The sequence below is a fragment of the Zophobas morio genome, unplaced genomic scaffold (genome assembly GCF_036711695.1).
Source record: "Zophobas morio isolate AGI-343-1 ecotype UQ-CSIRO unplaced genomic scaffold, CSIRO_AGI_Zmor_V1 ptg000005l, whole genome shotgun sequence".
Classification (NCBI taxonomy): domain Eukaryota; kingdom Metazoa; phylum Arthropoda; class Insecta; order Coleoptera; family Tenebrionidae; genus Zophobas; species Zophobas morio.
In genome coordinates, this window is record NW_026972110.1 from 11,792,623 (window position 1) to 11,813,567 (window position 20,945).

The 20,945-nt window shown below is 33.6% G+C and overlaps 1 protein-coding gene across 1 annotated transcript in view; it reads right to left on the minus strand.

Annotated features, from left to right (window-relative positions):
- LOC135119515 (uncharacterized) overlaps positions 1-20,945 on the minus strand; it is an 87,686-nt gene that overhangs the window by 9,484 nt on the left and 57,257 nt on the right. Inside the window, exons 4-6 of the mRNA XM_064043926.1 lie at positions 11,588-11,723; positions 11,393-11,526; positions 886-1,150 (exon numbers count right to left, since the gene is read on the minus strand). Of these exons, the coding sequence (XP_063899996.1) occupies positions 886-1,150; positions 11,393-11,526; positions 11,588-11,723 (535 nt within the window). The remainder of the gene's footprint in view (positions 1-885; positions 1,151-11,392; positions 11,527-11,587; positions 11,724-20,945) is intronic.

Consider the following 20,945-nt stretch of genomic DNA (forward strand, 5'->3'; position numbering starts at 1 on the left):
AATGTTTGAAATATTTAAAAAACCTAATGTATTCTAATGGTAAAAATATATACGTAATTAATTGGTACTAAGTATAAAAATTTAATATTATAACTAGGATATCGAAATTTAAAAATTCTTGGGGCATTTTATCAAATAAATTCATATCAAGTATTATACCATAAAAAAAAAATAAAAAAAAAATCTATTCAACCTACTCAAATTGCAAGGCCCACTATATTTGAAGTAAAAAGTTGATGTCAATTTCGAAATAACTAAAGGTTATGTAATGTTTTGGGTCTTAAATTTCAGACTTCTACGTGTTCAAATAACTAATTGATATATTAAAATAGAACAGATATGATTCACATATCAAACATTATCCCAGAAAACATATTCTATTTGTTTTTTGAAAGGAAAACTCGATGCCATTGTGAAAAGAAACAAAAATGATCTAATACTGCACGTATATTCATTTTATAGATTCTCCAAATAACTGAAATATTATAGTGGAATAACTGAACTGGAACATCCAATAATATTACGTAGTTTATATAAAATGTTTAAAGAACCAATCGCTTTTTCTCTAAATTTTCATGTCTTCAGTTAGTAGCCAAATGTCCAAAAGTAAGGCGTTTTATATAAAAATGGCATATTTTTTTATAGATTAATTTTAAATGCTGTTGTTGATATGATAGTATGTAGAAATTTTCTATGCCGTCAAATAATACTAGAAATATAAATTATTACAAAATTTAGTGCATAAAAGTACATAAATTGTTTGACCAAGAAGAATCTATATTTTAGTTGGAGAACCATTTCCAGAACGCAAATATTTTACGAGCGCGATCATAAATTCAGACGTGAAATACTTGCCAAAGCCGCGTATTATGAAAACAGAATTACCTATTATCTCATCAACCTGGCTTTGTGACGATGTTGAACCTAAAACCGGTGCTAATTGGGGTGTATCATCTCTGACATGATCTTCAACGACCTTCTTCCACAAAGTGTAAATTTTTGCTTCGCATTTTACAACCATTAAGCCGTGAATGAAATGAGCCCTGTTTGTTGTTATTTCTATCCGAGACTTGGAAGAATGCAGACCTAGAGCGCTGTCCGTTTCAATCTCCATCGCGAAGAGTTTTACGCTTTCGTTTTCCTCCGTAATCTGAAATAACGTTAAGAGCCATTAGCAACTCGTTGAAAATTTTATCAGCCTAAGAAGAATAAATTCGACGAGATAGTTGCTCATATTAAACAACAAAATAACGGCGTGCTTCTTGAAGTTTGTATGCTCGGGGGCGTCTCAAAGATTTCTTAGACATAAATTGGACATGTCTGTAAACGCCGTAAATCGATTACGGTTACATGACTGAGCAATTGTAGATGTCAGAGAAAAACATCGCGACAGGACAAGAATTATTATGATAGTTCAACATCAATGATTTACTTCGGTACAACTCACAAATTACAGAGAGTGTCAAGTTTAGAAAGCGATATAATAATAAATAGCTGTATCACAAGACAAACATCTATAAATCATACGTTTAAAATTAAAACACGATATTTTGTACAAAGCTGTGCAAAATATAAAGGGGTTTCAAATTAATACATGTACAGTTTAATGCTTATCACGGTACCTCTGACATAAGAGAAGATTAGAATTTGATTAATTTTCGGATGCAGAGTCGGCTGGTGCAGTTAAAATCATTTTGCATACTACATCTCAATATATTTATTCATTGGATCAGAAACACAAAACAGACGCTATTCAGTTTTAATTTGATACTAGATGTTGTTCTATTTTTGAACTCTTGACAGAAAAAAGAACACATAATTGTTTGCTGCTTTTCCTAGCCAAATGTAAATTGCAGTAATTTGCAGGTTTTAACAGAATTTTTATAAAATTAAGTTGTGTTTGACTCATGAAGAATGATTTGCCGCAAGCTAGTAACCCTTGCATAGTGGGCACTTTCAGGAACAATGTATACATATATTCAAACTTATGTCGTGCATGTTCTCTAATTGCGAAACTCTGAGGTTTGCATGGATTATCTTCATACGTATTTAAAAATTGGATTTCTGATTATACATAACTCTTAGAATGCAAAAATTGCTTTAATCCTTATTTACATTACAAGTGGGTAACCACACGAGTAGTGTATTATGCTCTAGCCCACGAGTGCTGTACAATATTTTATCTGCGACTGCTGTGATAAGACACAAAACCAATAAAAATAAATATTTTACAAAAAATTTAAATTTGGCGTCAAAGTGCACTCAATTTTTTGATACCATCATTATGAAATTCGTGTCACAAAAAACGTAAAATCAAGCGTTGTTTGTGACACGAATTTTATAATGAGTGACTCGGACATAGAAGTGTTCCCTCAGATATAGAAAAAGCTGCGACCAGTGTTCTATCCGCGTTATTACCAGCAAATCAAAACAAGTATGAACAAATTTACGAGCGGTATCTGAAATGGTGTAACGTGAAAAAAAGTGCAAAATGTAACCAGTGAGGTTCTGTTGGCATACTTCGACAATCTGTCGAAAAAGTATAAATCCTCCAGTGTCTGGGCTTTCTATTCAATGCTGAGAGCGCCGATTTCTAAAAAACCAATGTTGACGTAAGCAAATGCGAGTAGTTGATTGCATTTTTAAAAAGGCGGTCGGATGGGTAAAGACCCAAGAAGTCAAAAATATTTAGAAAGTTAAGATTGGGAGATTCCTGAAAGGAGCGGACGTTAAGCAGTTTTTGCTTACTAAGATATGCCTAAAATGTCTTTAAATTATTTTAATTAATATTTCTCCAGGTTGCATTGATAATAATTTGCATCGCTGGAGCTTGCAATAAAGAAGCTTGCTTCTAGAAAATATTAAGGATGAAGAGTTGGTTTTCCATGTACAAATCTCGAATACCAAAACAAAACTTTCCAAAGAATTTTTTGTAACAGTTGGTGGTATCCAGGGACTTGACACTGTAGAAATAATTAGGAAATATTTGGCATTACGTCCTCAGTATACCAACCATTGAAGATTTTTTGTTGGATACAGGAAAGGTTGTTGTACAATACAACCTGTGGGCAGTAATACAGTATGTCAAAAAACATGGCTACATTTTTGAGTTGATCAGATCCTAAAGAGGACCCTGGGCATTGCTTCAGACGCTCTGCCACTTCCAGACCTCTTAACCATAAATTGCCATGGAGGCTGAAAATCGAATACAGTGGCGGGGGGGTACACTGATACATCAAAAGAAAATATAAAAAAGTTGTTCTTGTACTTGTTTGTTATTAACTTAAATAAAATGTTCCATCTCTATATTTATAAATTTATTCTTGAAGATCAAAATGAGTTGTGTAATGTCATTACACCACTAGTGAAATAATATTGAAGATTACATAACTCAAATAGCCGTCATAATAAGGAATTATCACGTAGGTAGCAGATAAAGTTATTTATTTATACAGAACTTCCCGCGTCCCTGAAGCACAGTCCAATGTCTTAGATGATTTATAAAACTTTATTCTGGGAATGTAGTCTTTTTATGATAAGTTAAAATAACAAGCTGTTGATAGGTGACCCCCACAGCAATCTTAAACATCCACCAAAAATTATTTATGTATAAGATTTATCGGTGTTCTAACAATAAATTAATAGTGTTCTACAACTATACCAAATTCGATAACTGATATCTTTCTGTAAAGGTAAAGAATGGCCGCACCTTTTAACATTTTAGAAGCGGAAACGTATACTGCCTAAATACAGTTTGTCCCACGAAGACAGAAACAGAACATCCCGTTTTACAACACTGGCAAAATTAAAAGAATTTTACTATAGTGATCATTTAACCCTTCCAGTTTCACGAACATCGTGCATGAAAAACAAGCATTATAATCTCATTTTTAGTTGAAAGTGTGGTTTTTGTGATATTTTTACTTCCAGAGCGTAAGTTAAGGAAGTACTGTAATCAAGTCCATCGGACGAATCGCTACTTTTATGTTTTCTCGACGTTTCATGAACCCCAGAATACGAAAACATAGGTTACTTGTTTCTGTCTGTCCGTCTGCCGTCTGATCATGCCCACCGCCAATGCGATGACGTAATCTTCAAAATTTACAATAGTAAATGTTATTTAAATTTTTTTTAAAATAACACACTCCTCCACTTGTTCTTTATGATTAGGTACGTGTTAACTTTTTAAACTAAGGATCCAGATTTTTGTAAAAAAAATCAAAATTGTGTAGCAACACTGTTTATTGCCTCCAAAAAATTGATCATCTTAAAATTTTGCCGAATAAATCCTATCGAAAATGTGCAAAATATGATGAGTCTATATTTGTGATTTATCATTGCATTCATATTTTTTAGAATTGCTTATATAGGGTGACTCAAAAAATTAATGAATATGTCAATTTATTTCATTGATGAAATCAGAAACTGCAAAAATGAATGCTTTAGAAGTTTACAAACCTTTTAAAGTTATCGTAAGCATGTTCAAATTTTAATCAAAATATATCTGTTTATCCCCCCCCAAAATTGAGGACATAATTTCAAAATTTTACCGAATAAATCCTAAATTTCTACTAAATCTAAATTATACAAAATAAATGAGGAAAATTTGGAAATGTAATACTGTTATTATTACACTGCACTTATCCAAATTGACATACATGTCCTTGAAAAAATGTTGATGACGTAATCACAAAATTTTGTAAAGTAAAACCTCATTTGAAATATACGCGTAGCATGGTTCTTTACATTTACTGTAATATTACACACGTCCTTATAAAAAAAATCAAATTTGTAATTCGTTCGAAAAAGCTGTACTGTTTTACTGTACTTCATGGGCCAGAGAATTTCTGTCAAAATAAACTTCGACCATTTTTTTTAAATTACAAACTAACAGGAAATTATTTATTTATAATTCTTTTATTCGTGTTTTAAAATTCTTCAAATGGCGTCTTCAATTGTTTTTTTAATTATGTTTCATAGATATAAAACTGTGGCTGTAGTTATTTAGGGATTTAGTGGACATATTAAAATTTTGAAGACTAATAAATGTCGATTATAAATTATTATACCGGGTGTCTGGAAAATGACGCTACGCTCTTAACAATCAACTGATGAGTCTGGGAAAAATTTAAAAAAAAATTCCATCTCATATTTTGGTGGAGTTATCATGATTCTAAAATTGGTTCTTTTGCTACGTTTAATAACTCAACAACACATTCATTATCATAACAACTAGTAATAAAACTTTTTGTTAATTTTTCTCTCGCCCATGACCATGTTTAATTACCATTTCAATTAGAATGTACAAAGATATGGTTGTGTTGTTTTTCTAATAATTTCATAAAATTCAATTCAATAACAAAGTTTGCCTGATGTAGAGCGAAGGTACAAATTAGCAAAAATCGAGTAAGCAGTTAAAAGTGTTTGACCTATCAAAAATTGTCAAAGATTTCAAAACCCTACGTTTAAAATGTTCGCGGTTAATTTTAGGTCCCCTGGTGTTTTATTTTCGGATAAATTTACAAGAATCTGGTGTTTTGTTGCTGGATGAACTTGAAAGAAACTTTTGAGCTTTTAGTGTTTTATTTTTTACGAATTTGAAAAAGTCTTGATTACCGCAGTGTTTTTTTAAATTCGGGACACTCTTGGGTACCCATGATTTATTATTTTAGGAACCCACGGAGATTTTTTTGTAAATTATTTAAAATAATTTTGGCGAACTTTGGTGTTCTATTTTTGGAAAATTCTGACCTGACCTGTTTTTGAGTTAATTTTGGGACCCCGTTTTTTTTTGAAAAATTTGAAACAATCTTGAGGTTCTAGGTATTCCTGTTTGGAAAGAACTTAAAAGTGCTTAGGAGCCTCTATGGTCTTTTGTTATAATAATTTAATTAATTTTCTTAGAGGATACATCATTTGCCAAAATCAGCCTTATCTTAGCAAGTACTACCCCCGCCCACCCACCCTCTTTTTTTTTACAAAAAATGATTAAAATTTTGAAACATTACGAGCTTACTTATATACCTTACATAAGGCAGGAATTTTGATCTTCTTTAGTGTTTAGTTGGTTATGCTTTAATGGATTTTTCTTTTGTGGGTTTTGTTTTCGTTTATAATTTATAATTGTCTTATTAAATGTTTTTTTTTTTGTTCATTTATTAATGAAAAATAACAGCTTGTTTTATTAACAATAATGCACAACGATTAATGACTACTGGTTTTTTAGTCATCATCATTACTCAGAAATCCGAAAGTAAGCCGGAGGTATTCACGCATTAGGTGCGTGCAGTGTTAGCCAATTTTACTTTTATAAAATTAGGGTTTCTTCGTAATTTACATCATAAAGAATTTTTTTATAATTTTTTTGGGACTCCCGAAACCCCCGTACATAACGTACTGAAGAGTTAATTCTCCATTTTCCAGACACCCGGTATAAAGGGATGTATAGGGTGATTGTTAATATGTGGGAATAACTTGAAGATTGTCTGCCTCGAATGAAAATGAGAGAAAAAGCTCTTGTCAATATATACCTAAAAATATACTTTTAACGTTATAGGACAGATTAGTTGTAATAGTTATAGCCAAATCCACTTGCGAGTAGTCACATTTTAATAAATGAGATATGCTACCAAGGTGGAGCATATGACACTTATCTGTGTTAAAGGGAAGAAGCCATTCGTGCGCTCAGTTCGAGATAGTTTTAATGTTAGCATTTGTAAGATCATAACTAACACTGGCATTATACATTTTCGCACCATTTGCAAATAATGACAATGGACCCTGAACAACTCATGGAAAATCGGTTGTATCAATAACAAAAAGGAGAGAGCCCAAAACGGGACCTTGTGGAACTTCGCTTAAGAATTCTTTTTGAAAACTAAAGAAACTGCCAATTTTCTAAAAAGTTTTCCTAAAAGTTTTCTAGGGTCGAAATTCTTGAATCCACTTTAGTAAATAACCCCTGAACAGACGGCGAGTGGGAACATCAAAGTAGGCAACATCGACCAGATTGCCGTTGTCTAACTCTCTAGGCTACAAAGGAAGTTCCTAGATAAACCCATGCTGTTCAGAAGTATAATAAGTTTTAATTCAGTAGGAACTACATGATACGATCGCTGACAATAGATTCCATCACCTTCTCAAGAATACCCCCGGAACTGCAAAGTTCGGGCTTCCTAAGAGATCCATCAAGAGAATCTCGAATATATTTATGGAAGGACTTTGGCTTTTTAATGTCAGCAAGATGAGTTTCATAGGCCACTTTGGCGTCTTTAATCTTAATGGCAAGTAACTTAAAAAAATCTCTATGAGTTGCATAATCCATCCCGTTTCCTGTTGCTTTGTATACTTTCCACAAGCTTCTCTTGGGTTTAACCATCTGTAATAAGTGGTAGTTTATCCATAGTTTTTTGGTCGATCGGGTGAATGTTCTTTAGGCAGAATTTAGAAGAAACGACTCAAGTAAACGTGATTTGAAGACTTCCCAGTTTTTCTACATGGTGACATGCTTTAAAATTAGTGATGGATACCGTGAATATTAGTTATCCTGTGAAGGGTGATTTGTAAGCTGGCTAAAATCGTGACATAATCTGATTTACAGACAGGAATAGTAAACTCTAAACTGGAGAGCAAGCCTAAGTTGGAATAAGGTAGAACCAAGTGATAATTTCGAAGAGAAAGTGGGTATAATCGTTCGCCAAATTAGATATTATGTCAAAGGGTTTGGAATCACTATCAAAATCAGTAGAGGGAACGATTAGAAATATTTTTAATTAAGCAATCGATGCTTAACGTATGTGTATTGTAAAGTGTAAAGTTTGACATCACATGGTCGGATACATATATTATACAAACTCGTGCTCCTCTTCTAAACTACACATTTTTTCTGAATAAATGACAGCCAAAAAAGATATTAAGGCATCATGTAACTTAGGGTATTGAGACACGTTTTAGGAATTAAAACCGATGAAGGCATTTTGACTATAACGAAAGCAGAGAAGCAAAGGGTTAAGTGACGTCCATGGATTGTTGTTACTCTTTCAACTACAACTTTGGTGCATAAACCGTTTTAAGCTTCCGCTGTACATTTAAAGAACGATTTCGTATACTGCTTGAGAAAGCAAAGTAGGGGTAGGTTCGGACCGGACACTGCTTGGGGTTCGCTAGTGTGTTGGCTGGCGAATGACCAGCCTGATGACACTTGATTTGATGACTCATACAGCGTGACAAACATATGACGTCTAAAATTGAATCCCTGCCCTTAATAAAGACATAGGAGAAACGGGAATGGTAGGACATCCTTACGTTCAAATAATAATTATTCACTGTGCAAGTGTAATCAGTCGCCGAATCCCAACTTCTCGGTTGTTTATAGTTAAAGAAGATATTTCGTCACAAACTCGTCTACTAAAAGATTATTCTTCAAATAATTACAGATTTTTGAGGTGAAGAGGACATTTTTGAGCTGGACTAAACTGCCAATGGCGTTGAGTACAACAGTTTAGTCGTTTTTGGGGAAAGTATCATGAGTACCAAGGTAGGTAATGATCATATCGGTGAATATATAGAAAATAACCAGTTCAAGTGTATAACAAAGCAAGTTGCCTGATGCTTAGTTTTCTTGAAACCCAGTATATATCTACTGGGATGTTTTTCTGAACAAGCAGCGACAACTGATTATCCATATGAGGTTAAAGTTGTTAGCTAGGAGTGGACACTTTATCTGCGGCTCCTCCAACCCCTCTCTCTATGTGTGTTTAAAAAAAATGGTCCAAAGTCACTTCGATAGAGCTTCCCTCGTCCTTGAAGTACAGACCAACGAATTCCGCTTCTTTAAAAAAATATAAAAAATGTTTTCTGATAATCTTTATACAGGGTCTCTAGAATGTATGGACACCGTTAAATACTTTGAAAACCAATTGTACAAATTAATTGAAATTATGTTGTGGAGTACAAGAAGTTTTTCGAAATCTGGGCTTTCTTGAGAACCCAACTAGACAAACAAAGTCATAAAAATTCATCGATTCTTTTCGGTGAACGGATGAACCGTGCCAATAGCACCTCTCAACTTCTGCGCCACGGGAAGGCAAATTTCAGTTATTATTTTATCATTATTAAATATCGCTGGGCTCATTCTCTATTTTCAAGAAAATAGGGGGACTCATTCTTAATTTGATGAATAAACAATTCTGTGATGACGTGATTAACATAGATAATACTACTAACAAGCCGGACAGAGAGACAGGCAGACGGACAGACGGACAGACAGACAGACAGACAGACGAAAACGGAAGACCTATTTCTTCGTACTGTAGGGGTCATGAAGGGTCGTGAAAACATAAAAGTAAAGAGTCGTTCGACGGACTCAATTGCAAAAATACAAAAGTGGTCAATAGTTCGATGGATTCAATTACTATATTTCCTTAGCTTACGCTTGGGAAATGTAAGTTGACTACATGACACTTCTAATATATGCACAAAATTTGACAACAATCGGTCCAGCAGTTTCGGAGATTAAGTGTCTAATAAAAATGCATACAGACAGACAGACAGACAGACAAACATACATACGGAAACGGGAGACTACTTTTTTCGTACTGTAGGAGTCAAGAAACGTCAAGAAAATATAAAATTGGCTATTCGTCCGACGGACTCGATTACTATACTTTATTAGCTTACGCTCGGGAAGTAATAAAGATAGGAGCTTCACCAGACATGAAACACAAAGTAAACGGTTATCAGAACTGATACTACAGGATTTGGAAAGAGATATTTTAGTTCAACGCCTCATGGTGCTAGTAAGTATGCCATATATTAACATACATGAAATTTAACTAGACATCAAGGTTCGTTCAAGATGTTCATCCCGGCGTTTCTGTTGCCTTTGTTGTTGGACGTTGAACATACAATGATATGATCATGAATTTGTATACAAATCGGTAGGGACTCTTTCTGTCAGCGGAATTTTGATTGTTGATATACGAAAATCAAGTTAAGAAAAAAAAATCAGAAAGTTATTGGTATTTTCCGCACATTCCGCCGGAAGTTAACAATTTTCTTTTCAAAAAATGACTTTTGAAAAGCGACATTTTCAAAAATAAGGTAATTTAATTTAAATCTTTATTCAGTTTATTTTTTTAAACATTTTTTGGATCTAACCCTATGACTATATTTGACATCACAAAGTAGTTAAGCTAACAGAAAATTTTCAGTCATAACTTTCAAATATTAGCAAATGTTAATTATAAAAAATTCATCAAAAAATACAGATTTTAAATCGTTGATGACTCTACAATAGACGGATCTTTCATTATTTTGTATTTCGTTTATGAAGCTTTATTAATAACCACTTTAATAATGGAATGTTTGTATATGAATTAACGCTGTTGTTGCAAACCATTGTGTAAATCGAGCTTTGTCTGTGTAATATTTTTTATTTATCTTACGACATTAACTTTCTAATATTTCCGACAAAAATTACAATAAAATACATTTTTCAGGATAGACATCTTCATTCATAGGCGTATTTGGTCAGTGGAATTAGCCTTGATATGTGTTATTTATATGACATGACAAATTTGTTATGACTTCCCATGGATAATAAATTATTGTTTGTAATGGTCTCAATTTTCTCATTGACTGTAAACAAGTATACATATGTTTGCATGCATTATTTCCTCCATTGTCCTCGATTGTTCGGGCTGCATTAATTAATTAAATTTTTAACGCAACTTTTTTTAAACTATTGTTCTCTTATATTTAAATTTTCAACTTTATTTCAGATATGTTTTGCAGAATTTATTATGATAAAAAATTCAATCCTCAGGAATGTAACATATTTAGATGAACTGATAAATTACTATTATTTTTTGTAAAAATTCTTGAACACTGAAGCTCTAGCGAGAAAAACAAAAAATTAGCGAAGACGTTAGATAACAGTAAAATGCGTATATTAAATAACGCAAACAATCGGACTTAGACTACTGTAATAATTTGATTAACGTTGCTACTGCTTGAAAATGAAATTTAGCGGAAAATACACCTGCAAGTGCCATATGTTGAAAGTGGGCATTTATGAGATGAGTTTTTAAAAGCAAGTTTTACGAGCAAAAACGTGTTGAATATTATATCCTAGTTTAGAACTAATTAGACCTCCTCCAGAAGCACTCGTACATTCTAAATAGCCACAATTAATTCGGAAATAATGTACAACTCTAAAGAACGAACACCGTATGGAGATAATTAAAAAGCTTTATTCCAACGAATTCCAACTGCATTGCTCGCTCTCTGGATAAATACAAAGTTCATCAAATACTTTTTGCTCATCTTGATAAATCGCGCCGTAAAGCATCCTTTTTTCCGGGATTTATTCTTTGATAAGAACTTTTTATACCTGCTCGTCGTTGATATACCAGGTGAGGTTGGCAGGGGGATCGGACCCTGGTGAGTAGCAATCGGCCTTTATCTTCTTCCCAATCTCCACCTTGGTCTGCTCGATATTCATCATGGGATTACCGTTAGGCAGCTCTGCAAAGGTGACTCGTTTATTAGAATGCTCTGGACAGATCCGCAAAATAAAACATCTAACCTGCAACTATCATGTGAGCCACTTTGATATCCGTGTGAAATAGGGGTGCGTCTGCGGACACTTCGCACTTGTAGTCCCCTGTAAGCTCCCGCCGGACCCCCCGCAGGGTTACCTGTGTCGGACCCGACCGGGATATCTGCAAAAAAGGAACAGGATAGGTCTTATTTATGATATCGGAGAACCGATTTATTGTGAAATTTCAGTGATTTGTGCGGCGTGTCCATCAAAATTCGGAAAAGAAATATCTTTACTGCGATAAAAGTTCGGTCGTCGCAGAATGAACGCATGCAAACGTCGAGTGGAATGCAAAATATGCCGGAGTAAAAGCACAGGGCCATAGTTTTACGAGACGAAAATAACGAGATGGAATTTTGTAAAATTTTGCGTTATTATTCATTAGCTTTGTCTGAATTTTCGTTGTGGACAGTTTTTAACTTTTACATTAGGGTAGATATTTTATATTTTGAAGCCACGTGAGTATGTGTCTATGTGCTTTTTTGCATGATTTCTATCTCTTTCTCTTGCTTGTAAACTCGAGAAATACTCTAACAGGGACGTTTCATGATCCTCAGAGTATATATAAAAAAATTGGTTCCAGTTTCCGTTTTCTGTTATCTGTCGTTTATCTGTTTGTCTGTATTGATATTTATCAGACAGATAATCACCGAAACCACGGGATTAATTGTTGTTAAATTTGATATGTACTTTAGGAATAACGTGTAGATGCTAAAGCGCTCATCAAAATTTTTCTGATCATCCTTACCACCAATTTGATGATGTCACCTAAATATTTTGCATAGTAAATACTATCTAAAGGTTCTAAAATAGCTTGTCTAGCTGTAGTTTATTATATTAGTTCGGGTTAAAATAAGCCTGGTAAACCTTTAATCAAATTGTATATGTTTATTCTCCCCAAAAATATATATACTTGTGGTTTTTCAGTTCATTCATATTTTTTAAAATTGCTTACACAGCATCTTTTAATTCACTATTTTGTGTTGGATATTTGAAATCGATCGGACTTTCACTATTCAAAATAATTTTGGAATTACCTTGTCTTTGTCCATTGTTTTCTTTACTTTATATTATAACAAGAAATTTAAAAATTGTTTAGGATGAATCTGAATCTGAATCAAATTGATGTAAGGAATTTTTCAATTAAAATGACAGAAAATAATGTCTAAGATTTTCTGGCTCCAACTGTATGTGTAATCTTGGAAAGACTGAAATTGAATTTTACGGATTTGAATAAATAAACGGTGGAAATGACACAATTTAAGATTACTAAGTGTTTAAGCAAGTGTAGTATGTATATCAATTCCATCCATCAAATTTTTGGTTTGGATCTAATCGAAATCTCAATTTCAAGCTGTTCTAGTAGCATAGCTTGAAGTAATCACATCTTCAAATCATCACACGTAGAAAGATCTTGTAAATATATGAATAATTTTTAATTACTTAAAAGATTTATAGATAATTATGCGATAGAACAAATGCTGATTTTGTAGTATATCATTAGTATATTGATATTTGAAAGTCACCAATGTGACATTAAAGAGTGGCTAGAAGAAATAAATGAAAATGAATACAACATTCAGTAGTTACGTTTAGCGGTGTTTCTTGTATCCTTATTGCTTGGTTTCCAGGGTCGGATTAGAACGCCTCGCCTCACAAAACAGGATTAATAGAACCATTTTCTTTGTTAGTCCAAAAATGGGCCAGCGAGCATGCGACTATCGACAGCACAGTTCAAAAAGACATCGAAAAAACAATGGTATTTTCGAGGAAATCACAGAAGGACAAAAGCTCTTAAGCCCAATCTAAAACTAAATTCCTAGAAGCGTCGATGCAGTTAACAAATAATAATTAAGACAATCTCTAAGTAAACAATAATCGGGCTATCATGTGAGCAACGAAAGAAAATTCAATGGTTAAAATTTTAAAAAACAGGTTTGTAAATATCTTCGACAACTGGCAACAATCAGTCTTTTGGTATAAATGCACTTCTATTGCAATAAAAACGTTGATTAACGTTTCGAAGTCAGAAGGCAACGTTTGTTTTCTCAGTTATTGTGCGCTTAGTAAAGTTCAAGAAAACGGACGGTTTTTGGTTGAAAACGACATCGAAGAACACAACGTTAGAGTGGAAGAAAATGGTTGGGAAAGGATTCTAGTATGTACGGCGACGATGACTCATTGTCGGTGATGACGGCTGAGCGGCGCTCTCTAGGGAAAAGCCTGGAAGCGGAAGTCGCGATGGATTTCAGAAAGACGCTGATCGCCGCACAACTAGAAGGAACTGTGACTTTAAATAGAGGCCACCTTCGGGAACGCGTCAGTCGAGTGTAGTCCAGACAACGAGAGCTCAATTAACAAGTCGAGTCCAACGAATGTCGAGAAAAACCCAGTGAATCTTGTGGGAAATTATTTTGTACATAATCGCTTCGTAAATAGTCGTGTAAATCCGAGTTACTAAGAAGTGTATTGTTGAGTTTAACCGACGCCGATTTTAATACCCGTTCAACGTAACAATATTAAACAAAACAAAAACAAATTAAAAAAAAATCGAGCTGACCAAAGACTAGTAATATATTATTACCGGTTTCTATTAAATGCCTGTTTACATTTATAAAAGTTGGCTGGTAGGAAAGCCATAACCAGGCTTCGGCATCGCGCTATTGTAGTCGTGGTTTACAACTTCGGGAATTCCTAATAACAATTACTACTTTTCGATGTTTTCCTCAGTTATACGAGTTCTAGATGTTAAAATTGCTTTAAAAATTAAAAATGACTGTTCAACGTCAAAATTTTTGTGATGATCTTGATCACATAAACCTTGAGTCTTGAAGTGAATCAAACGCCACTGAGGTTGAGACTGCACAATCGGCTAGCCAAATTTAACGCCTGACGTCGCGCCGTCGTATTTAATATTTGTCTGATTGCTTCCTCATCACTTCGGCTTTGCCTAACTCTGGCCATAAATGTATCCTGTATGTAAAATGCCAACTGTCAACTTTGTCAAGGAATTGCAAAGTAATAAATGTGAAAACCAATAACTGTAAGTTACTTTATTTAAACTGTTTAATGCTTGACTGGCTGCATTTTTGACATTTTCAGGCAATAAATCCACCATTTTTCTAATTTTGTTCACAATTTTTTTTTGAATAAACAACAAAATGTAACCATGGGAAACATCTCATGATCAGGTCTATTTTTTTCAAAGCAAATTGCCTGTTTTAATTGTTTTCAATTTTTGGCTCAATGAACTAAATCCGTTGAAACTTTGAACATACAACGGATGTAACAATGTCATAACAGCCCTAAATGTCTCAAAATCCTCGCTATCGCTCGGATTACGAATTTACATTTGCGGCTGTTATGATTTTTATTACATCCTAGGTATGTTAATTGCTATAGATGTAACCAATGATGCAGTAAAAAAAAGTTGGAGGGAAAATAGAAGAAATAGAGAACAGCGAACTATAATACTCAATGCAGATCACAATCGGAGCGAAGGTCAGAAATGACCTATTTTTAGCCACAAAAAGCATATATATCAGAGGATGTTTTTCAAGTAATCTGCTGAAAGGCTCTTGCAAAATTTATCCGTTCGGAGTTAGCCTGAAAAAGTTTCTTCGACAAATCTCAGAAAACTAGACCTTTTGGAATTCATGTATAAGCATGATTTATATTGGAGAGGGTTGTACAAAAAAAAAATAGTTAGTAGAGGTTTTCTACACAAAAGAATACGCCAAAAATTATGTACCCGATGAAGAAGTTCTTCGTTTGTCACCTTACCATTGGGAATCTACAGAATTACACAAAGGGTTTGGAGTGTTCTAGAGGGAAAAATCCAAAAATTTAGTAGCAAAGCCATTCAAGTAATTAAAAGTCTTGAGTCATCGTTATGACACCATTAATAGAGGAATGGTTCAACTGCGTAGATGGTAAAAATTGAAGATGAAGATGAAGATGAATACTGTTTTGCGCTTTCCTCCAGTACATACCCCTATTTAAATATGCGAAATAAACAAAATATACCTTGCAATTGTTTTAAGTTGTACATAATCACAAAATATAAAAATAATACTCCTATGTATAACGTTCATTTCAATGTGTTGACACTGATCTCTTCGCAGGCAAGGAAGCTTGGCGGTATACAAATTTTTATTGATGTTTGAGGTTAATCACACTATGAAGGATCCTAAAAGTTGGAACAAAATACCTCAGTCATTTTCACTTATTTCTAGTCGTACGTAAAATTTTTAACATAGAGAAGTATGAAATGAAATCTTAATGTCAAAAGTCATATTAGCGAATTTTTCAGTATAGCAGGTAACTTAAAACAACGGTTTTATAGTTATATATAGTATTGTTATGAAAGAAACCCATACGCCACCCCGGTACGACGCCTATGGGCCGTTGAGAGCTTTCTAGTAGGTATGCACGGCAATAACGGGTGGCTCATCGTTGGTGACGGCGGGCGAGCGGTGTTCAAAAAGCCTGGAAGCGGAAGTCGCGACGGGTATTCGAGAAAGGCCTCGATCGCAGAAGTATGAGTTTAAATAGAGGACACCTTCGTGAACGATTATGATTCAGCCAGTTGAGTGAAGAGAGTCCAGTCAAATTGCGCTGGAATTGTTTTGTGCATAATCGCTGTAATAGTTAGTCGTGTAAATTCGACTGTTGAAGGACGTGCTATGTAATGTATACCTGAAGGAAATGCCATTTTTACACGTACTGTAAGAAATAATTCGATATTTATCCTTCTTAACCGTTAAAAAATTAATACTATACACCAACTAAGAAATTGTTTGTGTCTTCTTGCAATAGAAAATAATTGGCATAATTTGAAATTCGACGAAGTATTTTGACATCATCAGCAAACATGAGGACTGGAGTGTTTAAGCGAGTCTAAAACATTGTTGATCTAAAGACAGAACAATAATAAAGGACCTAACGTAGATCCCTGTGGTGTACATGGAGTGGCAGTATAACAATAATATGAAATGAAGTCATTGTTGTAACTGAAATCAGATCGTAGAGAGATATGGGACAAAGAGAATTAAAAGAGAAGGACAAAATCCAAAGGTTTTAATAACGCAAAAGAGAGAAAATGAAATCGTAAAAGTACCACAACCTAATAATCTAAGAAAAATTAATTATTTCTGTTTAAAATCATAATTTCAAGAAAATTTCAATGAAAAGCGTCAAAGAAAAAAATTCAGCACTACATAATAAGGTAAGAAAAACTGAATAATTGCTTTTAAAAATAATCGTTTCAAGAAAAGTGCACACAAAAGTAGATTTTTCGATTACAGAATTTTGTGATGATGTTGTCAACATTTTAAGAAGTAGCCCTAAAAAAACGGACATCAATATTTTTATTCAATATCACACGTTTAAGATCAGTCACGTCCAATTCGGTTTGTGGGTGACGTCCTATACTTGAAATTAAAAAGAAACAATGTTATTTTATCCACCACACAACCATTTGTCCTAAAACTCTTAACATCGTTTATTGTTAATCATGGTTTTTTGAGCGCTACTGCTGCTATACAATTTAGTTTTCGTTTTAGAAACTCGGATTCATAAACCACAAGTATCTACGGAAGAATGTTTTGAATCAATTTTAAATAGTATTTACCAACTAAACCTTTGGTAACATCTTCAAATTGTTGGTGAGGATGTTCAGATAAATTTTGGTTAAAATTACCATCCAGATAAACAGGTAGACGAACGGAAATCGGAGAGCTATTTGATCACTTTATGTGTCATGAAACATTAAGAAAACTTGAAAGTAGCCGTTCGGATGGACGCTAGTATAATACTTCTCTAGCTTACGTTGGGAAGTAAAAAGAAATAAATACGATGGCTCCAGTAAATAGAATTGATACTTGGACAGTAGTTGTAATTGTGGTACCTACCACTCCATAATTTAAAAAATTGTGTCACCTATATATGTAGGCTTAAACAATGGCGAGAAACAGAAAGGGCGATGAGGGTATTCTATGAGGGCAATTAATTTGCCACAACAAATCCCGGAAGATGAAGCGTGCATTAAAGAAAAATTGATGGACAGACCCTTTTCTTCGTATATGTAAGTAGCGTAGAGGACTGTTAGTATTCAGGTCAGGCTGGGGGAAGGGAGTAAAATTGGCGGAATTGCGGTAAACATGTTAGTATGTTGAGGTTCTGCAAACTTGAACGTCGTTTCACTTTCAAATTCACATTATTTCTTGACTTTTATATTCGTAATGATTGTAGTCTAACTTGACTACTAATAATCTCCTGGTCGGTGGTGAGTACAACATAATATCCGCTTAACTGTGTCTGTCTGATAAAAAATACAGAGAATCATATATTGTGCATTTCAGTTTAAATGCAAATTTTTTTTTTATTTTTTTAAAAATCTGGCACAAAACTGAAAGAAAACTATTACACATACCACATACAGAGAGTGCAAAATTATACGCAAATAGGGAAAACTGGTCCTTAAATCTAATGATCCGTGTTCTATATGTATACACAGAAATGTGCTTTAGTATCGAAAAGTGTAAAAGATGAGTGACTACATAAATTATTCAAAATTGGTCATTAACTCAGAATGATGAAATCCTTGAAGAGGATTATGTGCGTATTTTATCACATAATGAATTAATTTTAAAATAATGTGTTAGTTTTTGTCAAAATTAACTTCAAAAAGCTAGATCGGAGTAGCCTCGCGTCGATAATCATAACGACCATGAAGGTGAGGCAAAGGTATAGAACAAACAAAATGCAGTTCTAGCAACTCGTAAATATTAAAATAAAACATTAATAATAAATAGGGCAAATAAAAACAGAAGACACTTAAATACAAACTTATGAAAAAGTCAACCTCTTAGTGTGTGTAATCTATGGTATATTAAGGACATCGACTCGTCGTAGTTAATAATTGTATACGACGTAAAATATACGTATGTGCTCTAGGGACGCTGAATGTATTTACATAATTTGGAGACATTCGTGGTACGTTAAATGCCACAGTGGAAGATAATGTTCTGTGTCATATGCAGAAGATATTAGATGATTTCAATCTGCTTAACGTGAACGTGTAAACAGTGCTTAATTAGACTTTAGTATTCAAATTATTTAAAAGATTTGAACCGAGCAGAGAAGTAATACGAACAAAAGTATAAAAAAATATGACGACACAACATTTAGAGTTGTCTGAAATATATATTAGAAGAAACAGTTTGGTAACATCAATATCCAGTTGAAAAATAAATTGAAAATAAACAGACGAAACCATGGACAGTGGATGCTGCATTTTTTTTAAATATCTATTTTGTTATAATAACATTGACGTAATATCAGATATTACCAAGTGAAAACTGAGTTTTCGGGAAAATTGAAGCAAAATGTATTCAGCAACCAAAAGACTCATACGATTTTGACATTGGGTGAGTGCAGGTAAAACATAAGGTCCAACTTAAAGGTCATTTACGATACCACACATTTATGGAAAACTGTCGCTGAAGTCGTACTTCTTGACGAGCAGAATGCAATTTAAAAAAGGGCGTTCACGATATTGTTGTAATAACCATTTGCAACAAATTACATGACGTGGAAAATCAACGGGCTCCAAAGCTTGCCCTTTCTGAACGTGGTGTGGATGTAACCCTTGTTATTTTAATGTACGATGTACTACAGACTGTCAAACTCCAACTTCAGCTGCAAGTCGGCGAGTACTGATGTCGGGCTCTTCTTAGACGTTCCAAAATTTGTTCTTAAGCTTGTAGTATTCTTTCGGCCACGATCGTGAGTTTGAGGCTTGAAGGTACCATGATCTCGGAAATACTGTACACCATAAAGCATTGTTAAGACGTTAACCGAACATAACGACGGTAACCAACTGATACATGACTGGCCCTTATCGTGTTTTTGCACGTTTATATTTAATTTTAAATAATTTTTTCTAGACATTGCTATCCTAAACTTTATTGCACACATTTCGAAATCACCCTGTATAGTTTCTGAAAAAATAAGCATTTCATTACTGAACACATTACCCACCTATAATATGCTTTCATACATTTCTTTCTTTCATTATACTAACATGAGTAATAAACAAAAATAACAAACCATCATTACATTATAATAGGAATGAAGTGAATGGTTCATATAAAATAAGACTGCCTTTTATAGTTTTTTTCAACAAGACATTTGACACTGTGTTTGTTCACAACATGAAAACATCTTGACTTGAGCGTATTTTGTTTCGTTAAAAGTTTCTAAAATACTTTCGTCAGAAGAGCCATTGATGTGGGTTATTACAGTATCGAGATTAATTTATTTTTGTTGTTATCAAGAGTAAAGCAATAAAATATTACACCCTGTTGTAGCGTAGCAATTAACTTTTTATTACATTTTATTTTATAAACATTTTCCCTCTGCAACCTCATTTTGATTTCAGTACATGTAGTTTTTATTTTAATTAAATATGTGGATACTTTTGCTTAATAAAATAAAATTTGAATATAACAAAAAAATTCATCACACTGTAATTTATTCTGGAGGTTAAACAAGCACTAATATGTAAATTAATGCTTTTGTTGCCCATACGATGAAAATACACATAAAACGTCCGCATTGTTAAGGGTATGCGCACTTAATGTTATACCACAATGTGTTAAGAGTGATGATATTTAAAGAAACTGTCTCCCAAGTCCAGACTGGTAAATACATAACATTAAAATGTTGTAGTATTACCCCTATGGATTACAGTAGGTACATAAAATATAGTTGGTAGTAGTTTCATTCTTGAAGTTTTTTGGAAACTTTTACTGTATTTGTTTTCAGCTCTTTTCAGCATCCCTTTTTATGTTTTTGAATTATTATTCAAATCAGTGAAAACTAAATTGCCTAAATTTGATAATTTACATTTTTAGTCTAACACAGTCCTCAACTCGGTTATCATATTATATTTCGAGTTCTATAAAGTTTCAAATTTATTTCGCGATGCCAAATTATAATAATTTGGTTCGCCCCAATTAGCCAAAAATATCTCCCCTCGCTAGAGCACAAGACGTTTGTTTGTTACATGAACATTCGACGTTTGATGTTGGGCTGCTTTATTGAGGTTAATAGCGCAATTCCGTTTATAATAAAATATACACAACGACATTCTCTTAATTCGCTGAGTTTCTGAACCATGATTTCCTGCGAAATTACAGTTGAAAGCTAAACAAGTTCTTCTTCTACTTCGAGTCACGTTTAACTACGTGTTTCGCTCAGCGGGTGCAGCAGGTGTCTCAGCTGTCGTATTACTATCAAATTAGTGAACTACGTATTTGGAAACTAACCGAAAATATTC